General features: G+C 44.4%; 3 protein-coding genes across 13 annotated transcripts; 1 reads left to right on the forward strand and 2 right to left on the reverse strand.

Moving 5' to 3' along the window:
- On the forward strand, positions 1-6,300 carry mlh1 (mutL homolog 1, colon cancer, nonpolyposis type 2 (E. coli)). 2 transcript variants are annotated; one of them, XR_011602969.1, is made up of 20 exons: positions 1-255; positions 512-602; positions 796-894; positions 980-1,053; positions 1,196-1,268; positions 1,347-1,438; positions 1,526-1,568; positions 1,705-1,793; positions 1,906-2,018; positions 2,112-2,205; positions 2,290-2,443; positions 2,629-2,957; positions 3,920-4,056; positions 4,250-4,358; positions 4,439-4,502; positions 4,572-4,736; positions 4,847-4,939; positions 5,025-5,135; positions 5,224-5,814; positions 5,900-6,300. XR_011602969.1 is itself a non-coding variant. In XM_070976945.1 (19 exons), the coding sequence occupies exons 1-19, from the start codon at positions 149-151 to the stop codon at positions 5,377-5,379; spliced, it is 2,193 nt and encodes a 730-aa protein (XP_070833046.1). In that variant the 5' UTR covers positions 1-148; the 3' UTR covers positions 5,380-6,300. The 2 variants fall into 2 exon arrangements, 1 of the variants encoding a protein (XP_070833046.1); XM_070976945.1 differs by having other exon boundaries at positions 5,224-6,300.
- LOC139340867 (leucine-rich repeat flightless-interacting protein 2-like) lies at positions 5,977-24,764 on the reverse strand. 10 transcript variants are annotated; one of them, XM_070976947.1, is made up of 15 exons: positions 24,569-24,754; positions 22,879-23,040; positions 17,704-17,790; positions 12,164-12,205; positions 11,439-11,570; positions 10,931-11,002; positions 9,847-10,017; positions 9,613-9,705; positions 9,111-9,203; positions 8,338-8,439; positions 7,673-7,805; positions 7,230-7,400; positions 7,051-7,130; positions 6,861-6,965; positions 5,981-6,780 (listed from the first exon to the last, which is right to left on the reverse strand). In XM_070976947.1, the coding sequence occupies exons 2-15, from the start codon at positions 22,966-22,968 to the stop codon at positions 6,670-6,672; spliced, it is 1,482 nt and encodes a 493-aa protein (XP_070833048.1). In that variant the 5' UTR covers positions 22,969-23,040; positions 24,569-24,754; the 3' UTR covers positions 5,981-6,669. The 10 variants fall into 10 exon arrangements, with proteins under 10 accessions (XP_070833050.1, XP_070833048.1, XP_070833051.1 ...); XM_070976949.1 differs by lacking the exon at positions 10,931-11,002 and having other exon boundaries at positions 5,977-6,780; XM_070976950.1 differs by lacking the exon at positions 9,111-9,203.
- LOC139341456 (leucine-rich repeat flightless-interacting protein 2-like) lies at positions 13,438-16,139 on the reverse strand (the record flags this gene model as incomplete). The annotated part of the gene is made up of 7 exons (XM_070978000.1): positions 13,438-13,646; positions 13,785-13,838; positions 14,231-14,287; positions 14,836-14,925; positions 15,187-15,255; positions 15,383-15,430; positions 16,050-16,139. Coding segments are annotated over 7 exons (597 nt in total), but the record flags the coding sequence as incomplete, so codon positions are not given.
- Positions 24,765-25,189: the final 425 nt, after the last annotated feature.

The raw sequence follows: 25,189 nt of genomic DNA on the forward strand, positions 1-25,189 counted from the left end.
GTCTTTAGTCCCATACGTTCCCTGTTTCTAGTTCAAGTTGTGATGCTACATTAGCTTACACAAATAGCCCCTTTTCAATATATATGCGCACTCACAGCTATTTTTTGCTATTTAACTTCTCTGAAGCTAAGTTAGCAGCTCTGTAAATATGGCAGGAGTTATCCGCAGGCTCGACGAGACTGTTGTCAACCGCATTGCTGCAGGAGAAGTTATCCAGCGTCCTGCCAACGCCGTCAAAGAAATGATTGAAAACTGGTAAGTGACTCGCTACGTGAAACGGTTTATGTTGCTATCGTGAGCTGATGTTCGGGTTTTGACTAATGGCTTCAAAAAGTAGCAGTGGGGAAAGTAAAAGTGACTAAGTGACAGGCGCCACATTGTTTCCATCGCGTTTGTGGCGAAGCCGCTTATCAACACCTGTAGCACTGTGATACTGCGCGCTGATTGGATAATTCCAACTAAAACGTAACGGCTGTGTAATCACTACTATTTGTATTTTGAAATGTTACAGTTTGGATGCCAAGTCAACCAACATCCAGGTGACGGTGAAAGACGGCGGGCTGAAACTCCTTCAGATTCAGGACAACGGCACTGGCATCAGGGTGGGTGACAGGGGCCAAGATGCCAAAAAGCTGAGGCATGACAGAGGGGAGCTATGTGCCCCCCTGGTATCCAGTCTAACACTGAGCCTGGTCCCCTCTGCCCTCATTTGGTTAGACACAGTTTTGTGTTGGTTTTCCTCTGCCCAGAGTGTGCTCTTCTTTGACCAAGCTCTCTGTTTTATGCCCGTGGCAGAAAGAAGACATGGAAATCGTTTGTGAAAGGTTTACCACCAGCAAACTTCAGACTTTTGAGGATCTCTCAGCTATTGCAACCTATGGATTCAGAGGAGAGGTGAGCAGCATCAGCCTCCAGGTTATTAAACGCTGCCATGTGTTCTGTTGCTCATCACATTCATTGTCTGTGTTCTTGCCTGCAGGCCCTTGCTAGTGTCAGCCATGTCGCACATGTGACCATCACGACTAAGACAGCCGATGCCAAGTGCGCCTACAGGTATGCTGATATTGTAAACCGTAGTTCACTCATCTGCTTCTCCTCTTGCCTCCTAGATGACATTAACATTATAATAGATAGAAAGTGACCAGAATGGCAGAGCTCTTGTGCTGTAGGGATTCTCTTCTTGTGTATCGTGCAGAGCCAGCTACAGCGATGGCAAACTAAAAGGCCCTCCTAAACCGTGTGCCGGCAATCAGGGAACACAGATTCTTGTGAGTTTGTGCAGCACATCAACCATTACAGAGTACGGATGTTTAGAGCTTACAGTAGTTTGGCCTCCTTGTGTGCAGGTGGAGGACCTCTTCTATAATGTGTCCACCAGGAGGAAAGCTTTGAAGAGCCCCAGTGATGAGTACTCCAGGATCGTAGAAGTGGTCAGCAGGTGTGTGATCTTTGCTCCTTGTGTCTGGTGACTCCTGCTCTTTTGACCGTGTTTGGATAACTCACAAATGAACATGTTGTTTTGAAGGTACGCCATACACAACTCAGGAAAAAGTTTTTCTGTCAAAAAGGTGAGATGTGATTTCTTTTTCTCTGGTGAACACCTGACAAAAACAAGTCACTCTAGTACTGCTTTTCTTTGTGTGCTTCTTTTGTGTGTGTGTGTCCAACAGATTTTTCAGTATGATATGTGGTCTGTTTTTCCAGCAAGGAGAGACTGTGGCAGATGTGAGGACTCTACCCAACGCTTCTGTAGTGGATAATATTCGAGGAGTTTTTGGCAATGCAGTCAGCAGGTATAAGTCAACCAAGAAAGAAAAATAATAATGCTTTGACGTTCTTTGCGGGCGTGTGACCTTTTGCCACCTTAACGCTCGCTGCATGACTGGCTCTGTGGCATGTTCCCAGGGAGCTGATTGAAGTGGGCTGTGAGGATCAGAAGCTGGCTTATAAGATGAAAGGCTACGTCTCTAACGCGAATTACTCCGTCAAGAAATGCATCCTGATCCTCTTCATCAACCGTACGTATCACAGAAAAGTTCAAGGGAACGTAGCTCGCTGGTGGAGATGATTCAGTCTTTGCTAAACGGAGCGTGTGATGTGTGACGCCTCAGATCGTCTGGTGGAGTCGAGCGCTGTGAAGAAAGCGATCGAGACAGTTTATGCTGCGTACCTCCCCAAGAACACGCACCCTTTTCTGTACCTCAGGTAACTTGCCGTGCATTTGTCTGTTTTCTGATGAGTCTGTTATGGTTAAATTGGATGCTCATCGGTGCTTTCTGATCACCGCAGCGTAGAGATCGCACCGCAGAACGTAGACGTCAATGTCCATCCCACAAAACACGAGGTGCACTTCCTGCATGAAGACAGCGTCATCGAGAGCATTCAGAAGCACATCGAGAGCAAACTTCTGGGCTCCAATTCGTCACGTACATATTTCACTCAGGTGTGATGTGACTGTCAATATCTCTTGCGAATACGCCGGCTGTGTCACCGTGGTAATTGATCTCCATGTCGTATTATGCAACATTGTTTTCATCCACTCCTTCTAGGGATCATCTGTCATTTGTTTTTGCCTCAGAGGTACAAGAAATGACACATTATGACACATGACTCTGTGTGTTTGTGCAGACGCTGCTGCCTGGGCTGTCAGCCTCAGGTTGCAGTGAGGTCAAGTCCTCCAGCGCCGCAGCAGAGTCTAGCGAGCGAGTCTACGCGCATCAGATGGTGAGGACCGACTGTCGGGCGCAGAAGCTGGATGCCTTCCTCCAGCCGAAAGAGAAGCCGCCTCCCGATCCTGAACCAGCTGGCACCAGCAGCAGGGAGGCTGCGACCAAAACCGCCCAGCCTGACAGTGAAAAGATGGACGAGACGGATGATGCAGACATGCTGGAGGCCCTGGTGGAGCTGGAGGCAGAGGTGCCAAAAGATGGCGAGGACGATGCTAATGCCGTTCAAAGGTGACCGACTTCCTTCCATGAGTGAATGATGGCAGCGCTGCACTGGGTGTAATAAAAGAATGTTAATTATGGGATATTGTGGAAATTGCTCTTAGATTTCATCGTGCCCTGTGGGGGGGGGGGGGGGGGGGGGGTCCGGATGACTCAGTACCATCATGAGTCATCCGGACAGATCCAGACAGGTCTTCAATGTTTCATTGATCCTGTTGTGTTAGCAAATCTAAACATTTGTCAGCAGCAGACAAGTTGAGTAAGAAAGCAGGAAGAAGAATGCAAAAGTAAGCATGTAGCATCACAACAAATGACGTCTGCCTCCTCTGGGCCAATCAGAAACAAGTGTCACCTTGTGTCTACCTGGTGCTGACCTTTGATGAGTTTGCATGTTGTGGTATCACAATGTGACAGTTTGTATTGTTGAAGGATTTGAGGGCTTGCTTGTACTTGAAAAACTAATCTGTTTTTAAAGCTCCACCTATTAGGATTTATTTTTATAAAGGCATTGCTTACATTGATGAACCCACACCAAATCGACACCTTTTGCAGCTCTCTGGAGTTTTTTTTTATTATTTTTTGGTTTACAGCAGGCACATTTGCACTGTGGTTCAGTCTCACTGCTCCCACTAGTCCAGCTTTTTCCAGTGGTTTCGTTAAATCCCGGGTGCACTGCAAGTTGAGCACTAATCAGCAAAGAGGCAAAGCTTGGGACTAGCAGGTGAAGAATAGTCAGACACCCAGCAGCTTAAGACCCACATATTTCTCTCAGTAGTCACTGGTGAGGTTATAGTCATCAAACTGTGGATTTGCTCTGCCCCCGTGTGGCTGAAGAAGTAATTCACGCAGCCGTAACTTGCCGAGTACATGTTGCTTTGCTTTGTAGAGTTTTCTGAAGGATACAGGTGTCACGCAGAGTGTAGTGTATGCTGGAGGTGTGACAGCAGTGTGTGTTGCTTATTGCGTGTCAGGAAGCGAGCCAGGAAGGAGCAGCAGCAGGAGGAAATAGACGAGGACGACGCGACTGAAGCCACGCCGAAGAGACGAGTCATAAAACTGAACAGCATCAAGGAGCTCAGAGCTGAGATCACGGAGAACACACACACGGGTAAAGAAGATGTTTTTCATGAGAAACACCACCAACACACCTTTTCTCCCCTCCGCCACGCCGCTACATATCCCACTGATTGTACTTTATGCTTCAATTCTTCATACCTCCTCTGTAGTTGTTTGAACAGTCTACAGCTCGAACTAGATCAAATAGGTCTTGTTGGCACAGCTTTTGCACATATTTTCTCCAGGTCTTCAAGAAATGCTGCAGAACCACTCGTTTGTGGGCTGCGTCAACCCCCAGTGGACTCTGATCCAGCACCACACCAAACTGTACCTGCTCAACACCACAAACCTCAGGTGAGGGCCACAGCGAATACACAGCAGGTGTTTTCAACCTGCTGCTTTATGTCTCATTTCACTCTCTGTCTCTGTCACAGCCAGGAGCTTTTCTACCAAATACTCATCTACGACTTCGGGAACTTCGGTGTGCTAAGACTATCAGTAAGTGAAGCAGTGATTGTGAATGATTCCAACATACTGCGCAGGTTGTGATTTTAATGGTTGATGCAGACACCAGCTCCACTTTATGACCTGGCCATGTTGGCCCTGGACTCTGAGGGGAGCGGCTGGACAGAGGAGGATGGTCCTAAAGAAGGCCTGGCTCAGTACATAGTGGACTTCCTGAAGAAGAAGGCTGAGATGCTGGAGGACTACTTCTCCATGGAGATAGATCAGGTCAGTTGGAACAGGTGGTGCATGTCAGGTAAATTGTGCTGCTGGTGTCTTTTGTCATGTTTCAGTAAAACGAGTTTATTACTCATGCTGTAAACCCTCTTGCGTTCTAGGAAGGAAATCTAACAGGGCTGCCGTTACTGCTTGACAAGTACACCCCTGTCATGGAGGGTCTCCCCTTGTTCATCCTGCGTCTGGCCACTGAGGTGAGCCTCCTGTAGGTCTCATTTATGACGGGATTCTGGAAACACAAACGGCATTTAAAGCCTCCTGCTTGGTTTTGTTGTGCAGGTGAACTGGGACAATGAAAAGGAGTGCTTCAGAGACTTCAGTAGGGAGTGCAGCATGTTCTACTCCATCAGGAAGCAGTACATCCTGGAGGCCGAGCCTGGAGAGGAGCAGGTATGGAGAACGCCAGGCTCACGTTTTCACTTCCTTTGCTTCGCAATGTTAACGACAAACTGAATGTGATGTGTGACGCTTATTTCAGGATGGCGAGGTGAACTCATGGCGTTGGAAAGTTGAGCACATCATCTTCAAAGCTTTCCGAACCCTTTTCAGTCCTCCGAAGAGCTTCAGTGAGGACGGCACTGTGCTGCAGATCGCCAACTTACCTGATCTCTATAAAGTGTTTGAGAGGTGCTAAATGAGATCTGAAAATCTGACTGAAAAACTAATCAACCACACATGCTGCTCTTTTATACGTGATGTAACCTGTAAATAAATGTAAGTACTTTGTATGAAAGATGTTTGTCTTTGAGTGAAAAACCATTTTCCATGATGTGTGTGGCAGGAAATCCTTGTTCTGAATAGCCTATTTAAACATGCCAAGCCTTCACATAGTTTTCTAAAAGTAAGACTCGGGACATGCAGCCAGGAAAAATAGAATCGGGTCATGAATCCCAGAACGATACCTAAAATGTGCCAGCACACGGGTTGACTTTTATTACAGCCTGTCAGACAGAGACACGTGCAGTGTGGAGGGATCAGAGCTCAGGGTGAAGGAAATGAACACCACCACCACCAATGTTTCCAGAGACCTTATGGACGGTTAGAAGTTTGCAACCCGGGAATTGAATGAGTGAGAGAAGGAAACCATAAACTGTATTTCCATGATTCATGCTGGAGCAACCAAGCTCCTAACTGTACCTTTGTTCCACTCAGAGAAAAACTAATCTGGAGAGCAAACAGTGAAGAATAAAACAGCAGAGCTGAGTCATGAAGGAGCAAAGAGAAGAGACTGTATACACAGTTCTGTAAATTACACATTTATTTTCAAGAAATCTTTTAAATATTTGAAAAATGTCAATGAAACCGCAGCAGACACAGTTGGTTCTACACATTTTCAAATAATGACTGCACCTTCTTAAATACACCATTCTGTACCTGTTAAAACGATTATTGTTTCATTGAGAGGTGCAGACCCCTCCAGTCTCCTAGTGTGAAAAGGCACTTCACTGTGTGAGTGGGAAGCCGGGAAGGTGCGGGGGGCCGGAGCAGCCGTGAGGATTGAGTTCAAAAGCAACATTATACTCATTCATGCAACTTATCAAAAAGAAAAAATAAAGTACAGCCAAGCACCCAGCCAGAGAGAAATAAAATCTCATGGATAACATGATGTAGTACAAAGCTCTGAAAAATTAAGTAGTGACTAGAGAAGTTTCCTCAGATGTATCTCCCAGCAACTTTAGAGTTTTATTAGTGAAGTTTCTGAGTCATTCCTCCAAAAACACAGGCAGCGTGCCAGACAAAGCCGACGCTTCGGGTTTTGAAAAGCGACATGGTTGAGCGTTTTGCCTGTGCTACAAGGTTTTTAAGTGTTTTGGATTAGCTACAAATCTTGACGTGTTACAGCTAAAAATGGAAATGTGCTCCAGATGGCGGTCAGAGGTCTGAGGTGCGAGTTTAAGGGCTTCCGTGGTGACGCTGCCTTGCCTCACTGCTGCGACAGAAGGGCGTTTCTGTTGGCCTTCATCTTCTCGAGGCGCTTTACTAGGTGGTTATTGGTCATCTCCATCTCCTCTATCTTATCTAGAGCCGTGCGCAGCTGTGGGGGGACAGGAAAGACGTTACACTCAGCCTGCTGATGTCTCACACCTTAAAGCGTTAAAGCGTCCGTTTCTTTACCTCTCTTTGAAGTTTCCGTTTCTCTGCTTTAAGCTCGTCTTCTACTTTCTCTGCATTGTCTGCTGATGTCTTGTACCTGGACACTTGCCCTTCAAGTCTGTTAATCTGGAAAAGGGACACAGAAGAGAATATTGCTATAATCTAATGTGAACTATTACTTGGTTTAACGATACATTTCTGTTGAACTTACATTTTGTTCCATTGTACCCATTTCCTGTTCCGCCTTAGAAAGCTTGAATTTGTATTCACTAATCTGTCTGTTGGCATCTCCTGCAGAACAAAAGAGAAACCAATGAGTTTGAAATTACAAAAAGTGTTGAGAAGATCATTTCATGTGAGAGCTGGTACAAAATTAGGAGGCCAACTTACTCTGCATCTCGATAAAGTGCAGGTCTGTACCGTTCTCCATCCTCTCCCCGTCCGTGTACGTGCTGTCCATCTTTGAGTGTTTCTGTCTCTCCTCCTCCAGCTGATTCTTCAGCTTCCTGATCTGAGCCAGCAGCTCATCTTTCTCCTCTGCCAACTTCCGTAGCCTGACATCTACAAAACACAAGGAAAATACATTAAACTCATGCAGTTTAGCTTAACAGGAAGAAGAACTTTGTGTGTTACAGCTGCAGGAGGGATATATTTTCTGCAGAAGCTCCTACTTGGACAAATGGAATGGAAAACACAGGATCACCCAGTTGTTTTTCTTATTGTAAGTGTTGGTTTATTCAGCATCCACGTAAACAGTTCATTAGTCCGCAATCAAAATGAATTCTTATGAAGTGAGTAAATGGTCTGCGCTGTACCAGGCCTGTCTGACTCACCCAGCGGGCCTTCCCCTGCAGACTCCAGCACCTGGGCGGCCTCCTGGGAGACCACAGTGATCCCTGAGGACTGAGACTCGTGGCTGATATCTCCATTTGGTGTGCCGTCTGGGATGATGACCAGCCCGTGTTTCTGTGGTGCGAGAACACGCATGACTTAGGACCGGCTTCACGAGTGCAAAGGGTATGCACTGATGAGGCCTCTGTAAATGACGATGATCTGTATGACATACTGAACAGTCAGTGGTCTGCTGATGTTGAAATGTGTGGAGCCTTCTGCAGTATATTCTCTGTGACTGTTGTTAAGTCATTTGCACAACATCTCTTGTAAATGCACAACAGCAGATGACTGTTGTGTGTTTGCCACTGGACGAAGTTACCATGGTGACATCTACGTCCAGTGACATGACATCTATACTCTCTAAAAACAACAGATCCACCGGTATTTTGATGCAGCACACTGTAATCATGGTCAAGTACAGATTAACATGTACCAAACGAGTTATGTAAAACCCGCAAGTGCGCAAACCACTGACTAGAAAAGAAAAGGGAAAGAATTAACTGGCTTAGTTCCAACCAAAAGGAAAAACATAAAAAAGTAGTTTAGGACCAGCAACTCACTCCTCTAATCCTGGTTTTTCTTCTGGAACTTTAGGAAGACCTACCTCTCCAGCTTTGGCCTTCCCCTTGATGTCAGCGAGCTCATCTCTGAGCTCATCTCTCTCATTCCTAATGCAATCAAAGTACTCTTTCTGCCTCTCTAGGGCCTGGCCACACACATGAGAGAAGACAAGAGAGAGGAGAAGAGGCAGAGGAGAAGTTGGATAGAGTCTGGACAGACATGCAACACCACATGCTACAGCAAGACACACACAAACATGCACTGTGTGTCCATCAAGCCAATGAGGACACAGAAACACACAGTACACACAGATGAGGACCAGGCTGCATGCACACAGAGGATGTTATTAGGAGAAGTTAGGACGTGGAAGAGCACAGGGACTGAGGACACAGAGTCTGTGAGGAGGTTGATATTTTTGACTGTGCAAAAACTACACACAAGTATGACGTCTGACTTCATGGCCTAGCTCATGAATTGATCCACAGGTGGAACCATGCATGTCATGCTAGAAAATCTACATTTTTAAGCTTACATGATTATCCAAAACAAAAATGTTCTTATGCCACAGGCTGTCCACTGCAGGCTTTAACACAGTGCCAGAGCACTTGCATGGTTAGCCGAGGTTATGGGATCCAAACCGAATAAACGCTGTCATTTGGACATGCAAAAATCCAAACTTGTGAATGTGGATGGGTCCAGGTACGTGCTAATGCCTAAGGGTCTCCATCATGCAAAGACAGCATGAGAGGCAAAACGGATGTCTGACCACCTATTGCCTCTCACGTACTGTCAGAGCACCCATGTGGGACCTCCTACCCCGATCTTTTTGTCCTTCCAGTTTATCGTTTCCTGCAGGTCAAACACCTCTCTGGTGATGGCATCTAACTTAGTCTGCATTCGCTGGCTCTCCTGGAGAGGTGTTGAGCAGTACCAAGACGACACAGTACAGGATAAGAACACAATAGAAAACATTGAATAGAACAAAGGCAAAAGAAGTGAAAATGCACATAAATACACACAGACACAAAAATGAGAGATAGAAACAGATGAAACAGCGAGAAAACACTAATTTGAGGATATAATGTTGAGAAAGGAATGAAAGATAGAGTTCAAGTTGGACAGGACAATGAGCGACAGACTGGGAGAGGACCTAGAGGCAAGCCACTGCCAATCAATCCTTATCTAGTTCCTGCAGAACAGTGCCTCTGCAGCAGCCTGCATAGAGCCACAGACACCTTCCAAGGTGTTAACAGAACAGCGCTGTGATGTGGTCACGCTGGCAGAACAATTTGTTTCTCCAATGCAAGGGCAGCCGTACCTCTATAAGCTCATCTCTCTGGCGGATTCCCTCTTTCAGTTCTTCTTGTTTATGCTGCAGGACTGTACATGTGTGCTTTTGTCTTTCTAGTTCCTGAAACCACAGACAGAATATTTTAGCCACAGCGCTTTCGTATAAAGATTCTGCAACTTAACTTCATGAATCTGATTCATGACAGGTGATTTCACATGATCATACGCTTCAGAGCTTTCATTTGAGTGACAGATTTTTCACCTTTGACTTTTCTTCCAGCTCCCTCTTCATCTCCGCCATCTGTTCCTCCATCTCCTCTATGACGTCCTTTAGTGTGTCCACTTGATAGATGAGGTTGGCTTTGTCGTTGTCCAGCTGTGCGTTCGATACCATGGCTTTCTTATACTTCTCCTCCACCTCTGCAAGTGACTCCTGATAGGGGTGGGAGCACGGTCATAAAGTGAGAAAGGTGGTTTAAAGCACAGCTCACCTACATGCACCAGGTATGTAAAGAATTGGTGTTTGTAACACACTTAACACACACTGGCCAAACACACTACACACATATTTTCCTATTTCTAAATGCAAGACTTAAAAAAAGGCATAATCCTGTGTCACCTTCTGTGTTTTTTATTTTATTTTAAATAAGTCATTTGGGACTAATATGCAATGAGCAAGTGGTGACACTGATCACACCATATTTAAAACGCATTGAATCACTTTCAGGAGTGAAACAAGGCAAGGATATGAAAAGGGGATCTGAAAGAGAGAAGTACAAGTGAACCAGGAAACAAGATGATGAAAAGAAATCTAACTAAAGTGCATCAAACTCTACCAAGAACAAGCCAGGAGTCAGGTTTGTTAGTAAACTACTCTTATCATTATAAAATGGGGAGTCCTTTCAAAGAGCAGGAACCTGCTGCTGAAGCTGCTGAAGGTGACTGCACAGGTCAGTCAGCCAGTAGGCCATCCAACACTGTGGCAAAGAAAGCCTGGCTGGAAGAGGAGTCTCAAAATTGAAAGCATGACTGTTATCTGTCAGCAGGTGGAGCATTCTAACTCTTCTTCTTACAGCTCTGAACCCAGCTGACTTTTAGGAGTGTCTTCATTTCAGGCCACGACCAGCGAGTTGGATCAAAACAGGAAGTGAAGGGGAGATCATGCAAACAGGAGGATCATTATGCAATTCACACTGGGCACGCAAAGACACGGCTGAGGTGTTAGGAGCTATGAGTGGTGGGGGTACAGAGGGGTACGAGTGGGGAGGCAGGGGGTGGGGAATTAGTGACGCCATACTGCTCCCAGAGAACAAGAGAAGGCATGCTGTGAGCTCAAGCCCCTCTACCTTCAGCTCTTTAAGCCCTTGCATGTACCGCCCTTCTACATCCTGAATCTGGTCCTTTAGTTCATAGATATCCTGTAGAGCAGATGGAAGGAATGGTTGGGGTGAACTGGGGTATCAGAGAGGGTAGGGAGTATCAGGGAGAGATAAAGCACCCACGCTGCCATCTCAAAGACAGTCCAGCTGGCACACACATGACCAGCGCACACAGATAAGGAACAGCTTCAAAGGACACATGTCACATCCAGTCCTCCCGTGCATACATAAAGAAAAACGGTTAAAGCAGACAAGAACAGCAGGGAGGGCACAACGGAGGAAATGCTGTGGGAGGTTCATATGCAGAGGGAAAAGATATACACATACATTTGCTCAGACATAGAACTTTAGCATTTAAGCTCTATGATAATGTGACATCTAGAGCTAAAACAAGAACAACTTCATTAATATGCTAGCATCACTCTATGCAGTCTGATGTGTAGACGGGTGACACTGTTTGTGTTGTACACCTTACCCTAAGTTCACTCAGGCTGGTGTCGGGGTCATAGACGCTACCCGTGTCTGCACTGCCCCGTCGTGACGAGGTGCCACCCAGCGACGCCAGTGTGGCTGCTGAAAGGCCTGGGGTGGCACAGCGGGAGGATGGCTAGGAACACATGAAGTGACACAGAACTCCAATGAGAAAAACACAGAAGCAGCTCAGCACAATGCAACGCAACCCCGGCACGTTATTCAACACCACGTGATACCGTGATGGAGGTACTGTCAAGAACTGCCTTTCATAAACTTGACCAACGTTCTCACTCCAAAGGCCGTGTGTATAAAAGCCAGAGAGTTTGTTTGCTGTTGTGCTGTGGTTACACGGTCGCTCCCTAATACGTCATACAACTCAATTTATGGCTCAGTGTGAGGTTTTACTCAGACTACTGCACAAACATGCATTATTGTGCATTAATATTTCCATTTTCCTATTCACTGTGTGGTAGAGAGTAAAAGTTGCAGTGAACAGAAGAAATTGCTTTGCCAGACCACAAAACACAAATCTGTCTAGTGTTACTGTGGTGTCCACATAGGTCTAGTGTGTAGTTACATTCTTGAGGAAATCTGCTTCAGTGAGCCCTATATGTAACTGCTCAGTTATGAAACAAATGTATCACAACTCCTTGATGAAAATTTGGTGCCTGGTGAAGATTTTCAACGAAAAAAGCAAAGTAAAATATAAAATTAAGGCGCACTCACCCGACTATAATCTGAATACTGCTTGTCACATTTCTCATCCAGCTGAAAGAAAGAGCAGAAATATTAAAAAGACATAGAGGCACAGACTATTCTGGGAGCACCGTCCTGCGTGGTCATGCTTGGAGCCGTTTCCTCGTCTCTAAAGCAGGGAGTTAGTCCTTAAGTTAGTATGAGTCTGTAAGTCTTTAAGTGCTGCATGTTCACAGACCATTAAGTGCTGACAAGTAAATGAAACACTGAGTGAATCACACAACTCCATTAAAGAAGATTCCTTTCTAAGTCCATGCTGCTGCAGCACTGCAGCCACATCCACTTCAGCTACCCATACATCACTCAACTCATTTATAAGGTTGTCAATAAAGACTCTGGGATAAATTTCAAAAACCAAATGTTATTTTTAATCATGCACCACTTGCACTTAAATAATTCATCCATCACTGGTGTTGCACTGCACCCTCCAGCAAACCGTCGTGAACTTATCTTTGTCTCTACTTACAGCGTCCAAATCTGGAATGCTCAAATCATCGAGGTCAGACACAATGCTGCCTCTTCGGTTGGAGCGGCTGAAATAATCAGCAGCCGACTCACTAATGTCCGAGAAGTCAGACGACTGCTTACACCGCACACAGGGGGAAGAGGGCAGAAGCAGAGGCAGAGAAGTAAAGAATAACAGAGGGCCAAAGAGTAAACATCATCAGAGAGGAAAAGGACTGAAGGAAAACAATGACATATACAGCCACAGATCACTCTTCAAAGTATTTAAAATGCACAATAGGCATTAAGCTGATACTCTTATGTTGTTGTTGAAAAAGCTTTGATTACTAAATTATCTCGTATCTACTGCGGCATCAGTCTAGATTTCGTGCGGCGCAGCCCCTACAGCTCACCACGCTGTCCCTGCGGCCCCTGCTGATGCGTTCCTGGGACACGCTGCTGACAGTGTCATCATCTGAGGAAGACTGAGAGGAATACACACACATACATGTAAACACACACGCACATGGTTAGGAGCTAAAATAATGTAGGATGGCTGCATGTCGAAGCACGCACGCACGCACGCACGCACGCACTGTTCAAACGGCAAACACTCTCCGTATTAAACAGATTATTGGATTACTCCAAAGACTGTAACCATGGAAGAAATGCCAATTCATGCAATTATGACAATTTTGTCAAAGGCAGCGACTGGAGCTAAGTCAGATAAGACAATCTTGCAACAACACCTTAGCCTGCACGGCACTACAGAAGAAAGTCTTAAATCACACACTTTAAGGTCAATCGTCTATGTTGCTCCCTAAAGCAAGCTGCAGTCAGTTTGGAGGGAGGCCTGGTGCTGAGGGGGAGCGAGGAGGAGCTTGTTAGCTGTGGGTATCTGTGTGGTGTTAGCTGATATCGTGCAGGGTGGCGGTGGTTCTAAGGTGCTCACCACAGGGCTGCTGCGGGTGGAGCTGGCTCCAGAGGAGTACCAGCTGTATTCAGAGGGCTGCAGGTGGAGGGGGAGGAGGACAGGACAGGACAGGGGATCAACATGAAGAAAAATGTCAGGCCACAAGCACAACAGTAAGCTGCTGTGGTGGTGACACTGCTCAAACGCTGTTTGACAAACATTCAGAGGACTTACAGCTTTTGAACTGTACCCCGAGCCGTAAAGACCGGTGTCGTCATAAATAGAGGCCTGAGGGGACACGTGGGAGACAATGCAGGACTCAGCAACACACAAGAGAGGGCATAAGTCTTTAACGCGATGGCCAAGTAGGCTGAGTAGAATGGCTTACTCTCTCTCATGCAATAAACAGAAAGACTGTATTTGCAACATCAAGTAGGCCATTTGTTTCAGTGATCTTCAGCAAAAGCCCTGGCTTAATGCAAACTCCCTCCTTATCTAACTGAAGCACAAATGTCTGGCCGCAGCCAAGTGTTCAAGAGTGTCCAGGAGCTAAATATAAGCAGACCTGGTACCCTGGGCATCCTATCAAACATATGTGGCCACAACAGAGGGGGAAGTTCTACTGTAGGTAACTGGAGGCATGCAGAGAGATGCTGGTCACTCAGTGGACAGAAACTGACCGTGCTGTAGCTGCGAGACAGCCCTGTGCCAGTGGTGGAGGATGAGGAAGTGGTGGCCTGTCAGAGAGGAGGGGGGCAGGGAAATGTCACTTTAAAGGACAGAGGAAAGCTGTAGCAGGAATGTGAGGTGGAGTGATTCTAAGGAGCTGCAGCAAGTAGAAACAGGATGAATGTTTTGCTGACCCGGCGACATTTAGGCCCAAAAGTGTTGTGGGAAGTGAGGTCAGGTGACACCCTGGCCCTGTCGACTGCTTTAATACTGGTGGAGCTCCACCTTTGTCAGTCAGCAATTTACATGAATTCAAATGAGCGTAAGAACTGTTTTAGAGCAGAGAGATCTCAATCTAACAGCTGAGCTTTGGATTTCTGCGACATACTGGAGACCATCATCTACGCTAGCTACAAAAGTATGATCCTCTCTTTGCTTTTATGCTATTATGATATAAACAATGTACTTTACTGCAGTTATATAACAGGTTTGTTGGGTGTATCTAATAAACTAGACCATGCCGACAGTAATATACTGTTTCATCTGGCTCTGGTTTCAGTGAGTATGCTTTAACTACAATGAATGAAAGTTTTACAGCACTGACAGGAGGACCGACCCGAGGCAGATAGGTGGAAGTGGAGGGAGGTGGCGGTGCTTTGGTCTTCGTTAGGCTGGTGTAGTTCCTTTTATCATGGTACAGTCCAGTCTGGAAAGGTAGCGACATAATATGGCCTCAAATAAACAACAACATAAGAAATTTAATCCTCAAGTGTCAGATCTGTTTTCGATACATTCAACGTAGCTTGGCCAACATCTATGTGATGCCTCACAAGACAATGAACAGTCAATCTTATCAGGATACAATCGAGCAACAGTAAATTACCACCGCAAGCCACTCGGATTAGTCTACACTGCCTCCATGCTTGAGGCTGCAGCAAAGACATCAACACTGACGGAGTACACTGACCAGCAGGTCTTTCTTCGAGGAGCTGGATGAAGCCCTTTTATGGCCATGCAGGTCATTGTACACAGAACTCTGTCCAGCCCCGAATAAAATGTAAAAAAAAAAAAAAGAAAAAGAAAAGTATAAGACGCTAAAATGAGACAAAGGGCAAAAAGCATAGAGGCACTGATAAACAAATGCTCATCACATAGGTACATACAGTGGAGCGGGAACTCTTGAGGGTGGAGCTAGAGGCGAGGCCATCAGACTGAAGACAGAACAGGAGTCAGAAAAATTATAACCGGAACAAGAAGCTGTTAGCCTGCTGTTAGGTCTGCACTGGCAGCATACGTTTCATGTGTCACACCAACACTAATTCAGTTGTTCAACAGATGAAATAATCCAACACAGCAACTGATCAAGCAAACTATTTATTTTCTACACTTCGCCAAGGCCGCAGTAAAGGAAGGTCAGTGGTCATCTGCCCATTATAATGGTCGTGTGATGTTATTAAATAAAGAAAATACTATGCGGGTCCACACTGCTGTTCGATGATCTTGTCAAGGCACAAAAAAGCACATTAACATCACACAGCAAACACTGTCTCTAACAGTCGCCTCAACACCATGCCTTCTTCCAGGTACGACAAAATCTGTCATATGTAAACCTCTGATATGAAAAGGGTATAAGTGGAGAAAAACACAGATAAGACAGACTGAGGGAAGAAAATTTGAATTCGGAAAAGAGTTGCCACTGAGCACATCCTTGGGAATCTAAGTTAGTTCTGCTTTGCACAATAAAGTTTGCCTGAACTCTGGTTACATGCTGAGAATCCACATACTCAATCATCAGTATTATGCTCTCACACACGTGCACACACAACGCACCAAAGCATCTTTTCTACGGGAACTGGATCGACTTCCCAAATCGCGTATTGCCGACGAGGTTGACTTCAAATAAAAAAGAACACACAAAAGCAAACATCAGGGGAAAACCACTCTTGGACACGTACTTTATGCTGTGACCCAAATAGAAGCGCTTCACCCAAATGTAATAACTTAACAAGTGCTTTCCTCAAAGGAACAATGACTTTCACACATCAGTGCGCCCCTATGAGAATGCAGTCTTCATAAAACTGGCAGGGATGTATCATGTACGCACCCTGTAGCTGCGGACTGACATGACATCATCATCCAGCCCCTGTTGATGTGGAAACACGGTGTCACAGCAGAAAAGCAGACAGAGAGGAACATGGGTGATGAGAGATTAACTGCAGGATTAAAGGAGAAAGAAGAAAGGAAATACAGGCAGACAAAGAGGAAGTGTGTGGGGGAGATACAGACCCGGCGATGACGGCTGCTGGATCTACTACTACTAGAGGCTCTGGCTTTTTCTGTGTCAGCCTGGAGTAAGGGAGGAAAAGTTCATTAAGATTATAGATTGGAAGTAGAAAGGCTCAATCGCAGGGATGAGTAAGGTCACTGCAATACTCAACAGTTGCTATGCAAAGCCCAAACTATGCAAAACAACTTCTGTCATCGTGTTTACAACCAAATGGATCTTCTTAAAGCACAGCAGCAGCAAGATTAATGATACACAAGAACAGATAATATATTGCACATTTTTATCTCATCTGTTCTTTTAAAAAGGCAGCACAACAGCACACGATAAACATCTCTGCTTCTCTTTCCTGTGTCGACACACCAACACGCATTCATACATATTAACTCCATGCAAAAGTTGGTCATTAACATCCAAAAGCATCCATCATTTCTGAAGTAGCTGGAGGTTGGAGTAGTAGAGCTAGATGTCCAAACCACCTTCTTGCATGCAGACTCACCCACTCTAAATAAAGTCAAAGGCCAATGCTCGCTCTACAAATACACACAGTCACAGATTACGGTGTCTCCAAAGCAAATACACCGCTGAGGCATATTTCCACAGTGAGGTACAGTGTAGTCTGTGAGTCAAGTGTAGCTAAATGGTCAGGGTTGACCGAGGCTCAATCCCACACAACAGGCTGTTAGTGGAGTGAGAGGCTGCTGCACTCTCTACGCGCCTACCATCCACTGGTGGATTTGACCCCATTTTCTGTTGCTACCGCTGGATGAGTGGTAAGAAAGCTGGACAGGGGGAGGAAGTGCCAGGAAAAACATACAATCATACTTTACTAAAACTGCTGAAATGTAAAAACTGGGTGACATTTACTTCAGGAATAGAACTTTTGGTTTCATCTGTGGACATGCAGCACTTTCATTTTTCTGTCTGTGGGTACAGTTTTGTGTAAGAACTGTCAGATTAATCCTTCAAGGCATAAAGCCAAACAGCTCCTCTGCTCTGGTGACTATGGACGCAGATGAGCAGCTTACAAACACTGAGTGAGTTACTATAGTAATAGGCCTGAGTTCATGTAAAGCAAAAAAAAAGAGGCCCATTTCCATGTTGAGAGCAGCAGTTATGGGGCATTAGAGTAGCTCACTTAATGAGTTGAATAATGGTCACAGTATATCTTTGCCAGTCAGTCCTTTTTGTCTTATATACCTCTTTCTGCTGCCGTTCAAGTTCCCTCATTCGAATGTCCCTGGCCTCTGCCCGAGCGGCCCTCTTTGCTGCCAGCCTTGCCTCTGCCTGTGAGACACAACATGAACACACTTGTTAGCCATGAACAGAAAACTTGTAAAAGGTGCCCCTCTCTGAGGACACGCCCATCAAGAGCAAAGAATAAGCACCGAGAATTGATTATTGATTATTTCTCAGTATGCTACGAAAGCAAACAATGAAAAGTAATTGCACCAGATGTAGCGAACTGCATCTGTTGTCCCCGGTCAGATAGAGAGGAAAAAAAACACAGAACAGCAAACAGCTTATTTGGATAATTCACCCATTTCCTGTAAGAGAACAGAGACAGTGGAAAATGCACACGTGACTTGATTTCAGCTGTTGTTGTCGAGGCCTATGAGAGCCCAGCTTCTTTCACCAGCTGGAACCTGATTGATGAACCTTTGGATGATGAGGTTGACTTTATGGCAGCACTGCATAGATTCAACAATACACTGCAGTGCTGTTTTTTTTGACATATCAAATCAAACAAAACAACAAAAAGGAAAAGAAAAATATGCAAAAGTGCTTTGTTTTCACTCAAGTTTAGAGGAACGTTCTTCACAGCATCTGAATAATGTGTCAAGTCTATAGTACGTTTTCTGCTGACAATGTATTAACTTGTTAAGTCAATATTGCCTTTTAAGTGCTTTTCTGAAAGCAACTGAATATTCACAACAACAGGCCACACTGTTTTAGAGACATAGGAATAATGCAGGTCGTCAAAAACAAATGGAAGCCAACCAGTAAATCAGTCAGGTAGACCAATATAAGTTGAACAGGTATCACTGTATATTTCAGCCAAAAAATACCAAGAAAATGCTGTATAGAAATGCCAAAGATAGATTTGAGGCAATTCAGAAATAGTGATTCAGTCACATAGTTTACACACTAGCTAGTTTATCTTTCAACTGTAAACCGCTCCACTCAGCACATGTCTTAGTCTTTAATCATCAGCCTAACAAATCCGCTATTTGTCTGGCTATAAGATGGACGGTGTGCCATGGCTGACCAGTTTCATCTGTGAGTCACGGCTCTGCAGTCCTGTCCAGGGTCAGTGTTTGCGATGCCTCATCACCAACACCATGCGCTAACCATCACTTTCAGGAGGGGTGACTGAAAGACCTCATAGGGGACATACCAATAGTGCACAAACAAACTAACAGAGGAGTACGGTATCAACAGAAAGCAAAGTGAGTCACAACAGTGCGGTTGTGCTCAGTATGTAAACATGGAGGTGATTTCACAATATCTAACTAGCTGAACCTTATGAAGCACAAACAAGTCAAAGCCAAACTGAGCCCAATAAACTCTCCTCTGGGGGGAAAGTGAGGAGAGTCATCGCACAATTTGCCCCCAACTGAGTCACAATATGAATAGGAGCTAATTTTACAGAGTACTTCAGCACAAGGAGCTAATTTAGGAGAGCCAGTACACAGCCCTGAGGAGTCACACAGGTGACTATGTGGACTATCTTTCCATTACGTCCATGATACCAATTACATTCCCTACATGCTCTGAAACTAAACATTCCACCAACAAAGAAAGGCACATGCGCTCGTGGAGCACTAAAAGACAGTCCATTAATGCAGTGCGTGGTGTGGACAGTATCTCACTGCAGACAAACACTGTCAGCATTCCAGCAATTTCTTATCTGCATTGCCAGAATAGTCGGCCTGTGGGTATAGACTATTCCTGTTTCAGTGACAGCCTGGAGTGAACAAACACTTTTACAGCAATGCTGAAAAAATACCAAAATCCAGGTTTGTTTTACTTGTACATCTAGTGTTGTGTAAAAGGAAATCATTTCATGTAACTAAATATGTTTTAAGAACAGAAAAAGACACATGTGACTGAGGTTAGGCTAAGAGCTCAATAGTAGGAGGAAGTGACCTGAATTCATTTGGACATACCTCAGTTTCAAACACGAGCATAGCAACAATCTTGTTTTACAGTGATAAGATATCTTCAATTAACTTGCCAAGATAGGCAATGAGTGACATCTATGAACCGGAATGATGCAGTCTAAGCAAAGTTGGGGAGATGCGTGAGATATAGTTATGACCATGAGATAAAAATGTGCATTTTTTAGTAGCTGATAGATCTTAAATAAATCTTAGATAAGTCTTAAAATGAATTATCATAACTGTGAGCCAAGGAATACTATCACATGATTTTTCTTTTCATGTGTGAAGACAGTTTTTTCAAAACAGCATGAAAGCTAAACTATAATTGCTGGACGCTTATGGCTAAAGGCCATGTGGGACAGTTTTGTAACCATTTCCTACGGCTGTGTGATTGTGGAGTCTAAGTGTTGGCCATACAATCAAACACGCTATGTACAAGGTGAAAAAGGAAGTAAAGTTGCCAATGCATGAGGAGAGAGAGCGAAGAGAGACGGCTGGCCCTGTGCTCTGCACCTGTTGAGCTGTCTGACAGTGTGACCTGCTCTGCACAGCAGCACAGCTGAGCTCTCTGTCTCTGTCCTATCTATAGCCTGGCCCATCCGGCCCCAGCTCTCTGACAGCCATATCATGGGGCTAGGAGGGTAACCTGAGCAGCAGAAGTTCACCATCAAACACACCTCCAGCACTCTGGGCAGTAAGAGTCCAGCAATCCACCATGAGATCACCTGGAGCTCTTCAACGCTGAACTGTAGACACACTGAAATTATGATTTACCAGCTAACACCACATTTAAGGTAGTTCTTATCACTGTACACAACATTTTAAAAACAGATTTTATTTATTATAAATGTATTTAGTTATTTTCCAACTGCTCAAAAATCTAAAAAGTAGCAGATTAATTACTAATGAAAAAAAAAAATCACAAAAAACACAATATTCCAGTATTAACAGCAACATTTGTAAGAGATGAACTTGCAATGGATATATCAAGTGGAAGGTGCTGATTTGTAAATTGAATACTTCAAACATCATCAATAAAAACTACATGTGTAAATGCAGTTTAAAGAACAAATACTCTGCTTATTGCCAAATCAACTTAAAACTTCTTGTCAATACCATCATCAAAAAGCCATGACTGCATATGAGGTATGTAAAAACTAAAAACAGCTCCTAATAATTGGCAGATTTGTTTAGATGCATAGGTGCACTGAACTTTTCAGTGTTATGTAAATGGACAACCTTCGGCTCTCTTTCGCAACACTGGAATTACCTCTGGCCCGTCCTTGTAAATGTTGATTACTTCCTTCTAATGAGACAAAAACATGAAATTTTACCTGTGTCATAAAATACACGTGTTGCAAGGCGTGCATTGTATGGGGATCAAACTGACCATTTGTTGTTGACAGGCACTATTATGTCTTTGTTCTCTACAGCCTTAACGGTCTCCTAACCATAGACAGAAAGAGAAAGTGCAACGCTGTATTGTAATAAAGACTGAGATCACAAATAAAATCACATGGACTATGAACTATAGCTTCTAGACAAAACACACACCCTCTGCATACTGAGGAAAGTCAATGATTGCCTTGTTGAAGTTCCATTAGCTCCCTTAGATCCTAATCTGAGGGACAACGGGTATGAGATGATCATCTAATTCCTACACTTGGCTACTGTCAGATTTGTAAGCAAGCTGCTGGTATTCAAAAAGAACTGACTGCCCGGTAATGTAAGAGGCCTCAGAACTGGGCTGGTGACGGTGCAGGCTCAAATTCACAGTCATTCTCGGCAGTGATCCGTGCCAAGCGCAGGCAGGCAGGCTGTAACTTTTCTTAATCGGGTGCAGACAACATGAGGCAGAAGCTGCAGTGTTTTGAAGATTTGTTTGGGAGGCAGTGATGTGCAACAAGTCAGACACTGACCCCTTGAACTCCCTGCACAGTTGATCTAATCTCTGTTTTGCTCCACAAAGAGATTCAGATTTAGGACCTGACTGGGAGGGTCAGATGACTCATGTTTCTATGATCAGCCTGCATGACTATAAAGAGAGCAAATGGAGCCTTGTGCTTAGTGCCCATGAATGAGGCACTGAACAGCTTTTAAACAGCACAGATGCAGCATTCTTAAAACGGGCCAAGGAAAAAAGCTGACTTGTTCAGTATTACATTTCTACCTGTAAAAGCAGGAAATGACTTTACTTGACCTTAAGTCTTCACAGAAAATTTTTTAGCCAATGTGGCTATTTCACCCATGCCTACCGAACCTACACTCTGAAAAATGATCTTTGGATTTCATGCTGTTAACCTCTCCATTCTGAAAAGAGGCAAAGGAATGACAGTCCTGCTGTGGAACAAAATGGAATAATCCCAGGGCATGTCGTTACAGGCAAGGCAGCCTCTCTCCTCGGCCTGTGTTTTTCCCCCCCAAACGAAAACACTGCACGTCAAGTCAATCTCCCTGTGGTCCAAACCAGCTGTCTCCACTAGCTTAGGCTGAAACACGTGTGGATATTCAGGTTCGGCTGCTTAATTTGTAAGTATGTGCTTCAGAAGCCCATTTGCTGACACAACTTTGACCACCATGTCTCAGATTAACATTATTTATGGTGTAATAGATACATGTTTCCGTCTCAAGTTGACTAAACACCTGGTTGTTGAACAGTGAATTCTCTAAGCAAGCACAAAGTTTGACTCATGACATATCATCAGGAAGGTTGCACTCTGCATTAAAATCTGAATCTATGCCCAATTTTAAAAAAAAACTATCTGCAGCTGTTGAAGTGCATAAACCAAATCCAATCAAATTGCAGAGTTTTCAGTTTACTTAATTATCATCAAAATTGGCTATGCTTTCTCCATTTGTAAAGTCACTTTAATAAATATTTCAGCATAACATTTCATTCAGCCATAGTGCAGAGTCAACCAATCATATTAGCGCTGATAATGGTTTCAGCTGTCTACTCATGTTCCCTTTATTTTAAAACGCAATGGTGCTGTTGCCCAAATTAACATCTGTGACTGACAAATCAATCCTCTACTAAAGCATGAAGTGCCCATTATCTGGGTGAAGATAAACAAGAAAGTTTGAACTGGATAAAATCACATTAGCATTGATTCAACAATGCATGAATGGAGCAATGTGGGAACAATACAGCCTCGATCCATTTGGGCTTGCTCAAAAACGGATAGACGTGTGTGAAGGAGCATGAACTTACCTCTCGCGCGATGCTACTCAAAGCCTCATCCTCTGCTGAGAAGCGATCTTTCAGAGGGGCACGCTTTCTACCACAGCCTTGTGTCCCCATGTTGCCTCTTGCCACTGAAGCTCCACCGATGACGAGTCAGGCCAGAGAATACACAGAACTGTATGCAAATGACTAGAGAAAAAGACACAAGAGAAACTAACTTGAACAGGTTGCAAACAAAGCCAAGTGTTAGAATAGTCTGACATTGCCTGTGAATTTTCTCATTCATCCAGGTCATTGTAAGCTTCAGGTCATTCAATCGTTTGCAACTGGACTTTGTCAGTTTGTCTTGGAAGACGTTTCGCCTCTCATCCGAGCAGGCTTCATCAGTTCATGCACACCAGACTAGATAGGACAACTCTAGTCTAATGAAATGGTGTTAGGTTCAAGTATTTATCCTCTGAGTGAGGCCAACCCCCAAAACCAAGGATGGTATCACTATTGTGAGGCAAACGATCCCCCATTAAGGCGGGCTAATTAAGTCTGACATTATGCATCAGAGTTGTGTCCAGTTTCAACTACATTTCATTGTGTTAAGGTTTTATGCACTCTCACTAACAACCCATACACTCCCCATCTCTTACTTCCTTTCTTGCAACAAACAGTCACTCATGTATGGCACCAACAATGGCTTTAGATAAACACGTGTGGCTGACATGAACCACATTCCTGTGACATGCATGACCACTGCAACCTCGCAAATCAGCATTTCAGCATAACATCCCCATAAACACCAGCTAATGAGGTCTCTGGAGGGAATACTAAAATTGATTAACAATATTCTTTAGTTTAAATTGATCTGAACCCATGTTTGATAAGTGTTGCTTTAACAGCTGCAGCAGTATTCAGATGACGCGTGTTCGATATAAATGCAGACAATCAAAGTTAACAGATCACACAGACAAAAGAGCCCTCTCGCTGGCTGGTAGACTAGGGAAAACGCCTAGTTTAGGACCCGGCTGAGTCAGAAGACTCAAGCGAAGCATGAGAACTCCTTGAAGACGTTAGGACTCCGTGGATCCAAAATTCAAAATGACCAGTCTGATCATCTCAATGAATCCGGACAATCCTTGATCAACCGGCTGGATAAGTTACCACTGGCTTACTTTAACCATCAAACTTCAGTTAACGTAATGAAATGTTTGCGTTAACTCGGACAATTTTCCAATCACTAACAAAGCCAACATTACTGTCCCGATGACTGTTATCGTGCACATTGGGAAATAATGGATAGCAAGTACCTTAGCTAGGTTAAAGCTAAAGTTACGCCAGTATACTGCCTTGTTAGCGTTAGCTAGCTAAATATACTTACGTTAACGTTGACTGAGGTTAGCCAGCTCACTGGTAAGCTAAGTGAGAGTGCTAACTAGCGTTTCGTCCTCCCCAAATTCTCATTAAAAAGTTATTCTTTTAGATTCTCACTCCGCTGAAATTAGCGCTTTTCAAAAAACGAGAACTATCCAGACATGTCTTTTCCACGGCAATGACCCCCAGCACGGACGACAATCTCCGGGAGCCAAGGCTAGTTAGCTGATCAGTTCAGCTGGGTAGTTAGCTTGGATAGCCAGTGGGGCTAACCTCGACTCTCATGAGAGGCAGACAGGGCAAACTGGCATTGATCCTCCCGTCAGTATTTCCCACCCCAAAAATATAATGTTACCTTCACGACACCTTTATTAACCCGCGACACTGCCAAGGTGTTGTCCCCTTTCTCCAGCAGGTTCAGGAAAGATCCATCCGGCTTCTCTTCAGAGACTGGTGGTGTTTTTGTCCACACTGACAGCTGTCATCAGTCCGCCTTTCCACCGCTCTCCACTGCCCTCCTTACCCAGATTCCACACACACTGGTTAGCTTCAAAGGTCCCGGATGTTGGGAAAAATTAGGGTGTGATGCTGCCTTCACGGGGCGTCAGACATATCACAATGTCAACTGCTATAACCCTCTGGAGAGAGTGGTTTTCCATTGAGGGAGACTTAATCGTCGTTGTATAACTGATATGAGGTGACTTTCCAGTATTCGGCTTGTAGGAGCTGACAGCATGGAAACTGTTTAAACGAGCAATGACGCAAACTGGTGGTATTATTGTTACTACATAAATTTCTTGCTTCTGTCAATCCGCAGTCTGCTCCCATTGACGCAAACCCGGGCAACACGATTCTCATTGCTGAAGCAGCCAATAAGACAGATCGATTTAAATAAGAAATGCACTTTCTACTTGTAAATGGTTTTAAGCCTTTGTAACTTAACATTCAAAAAGACTATATAAGATCTACAGTGAAT

This window comes from Chaetodon trifascialis, chromosome 13 (assembly GCF_039877785.1).
Source record: "Chaetodon trifascialis isolate fChaTrf1 chromosome 13, fChaTrf1.hap1, whole genome shotgun sequence".
Classification (NCBI taxonomy): Eukaryota; Metazoa; Chordata; class Actinopteri; order Chaetodontiformes; family Chaetodontidae; genus Chaetodon; species Chaetodon trifascialis.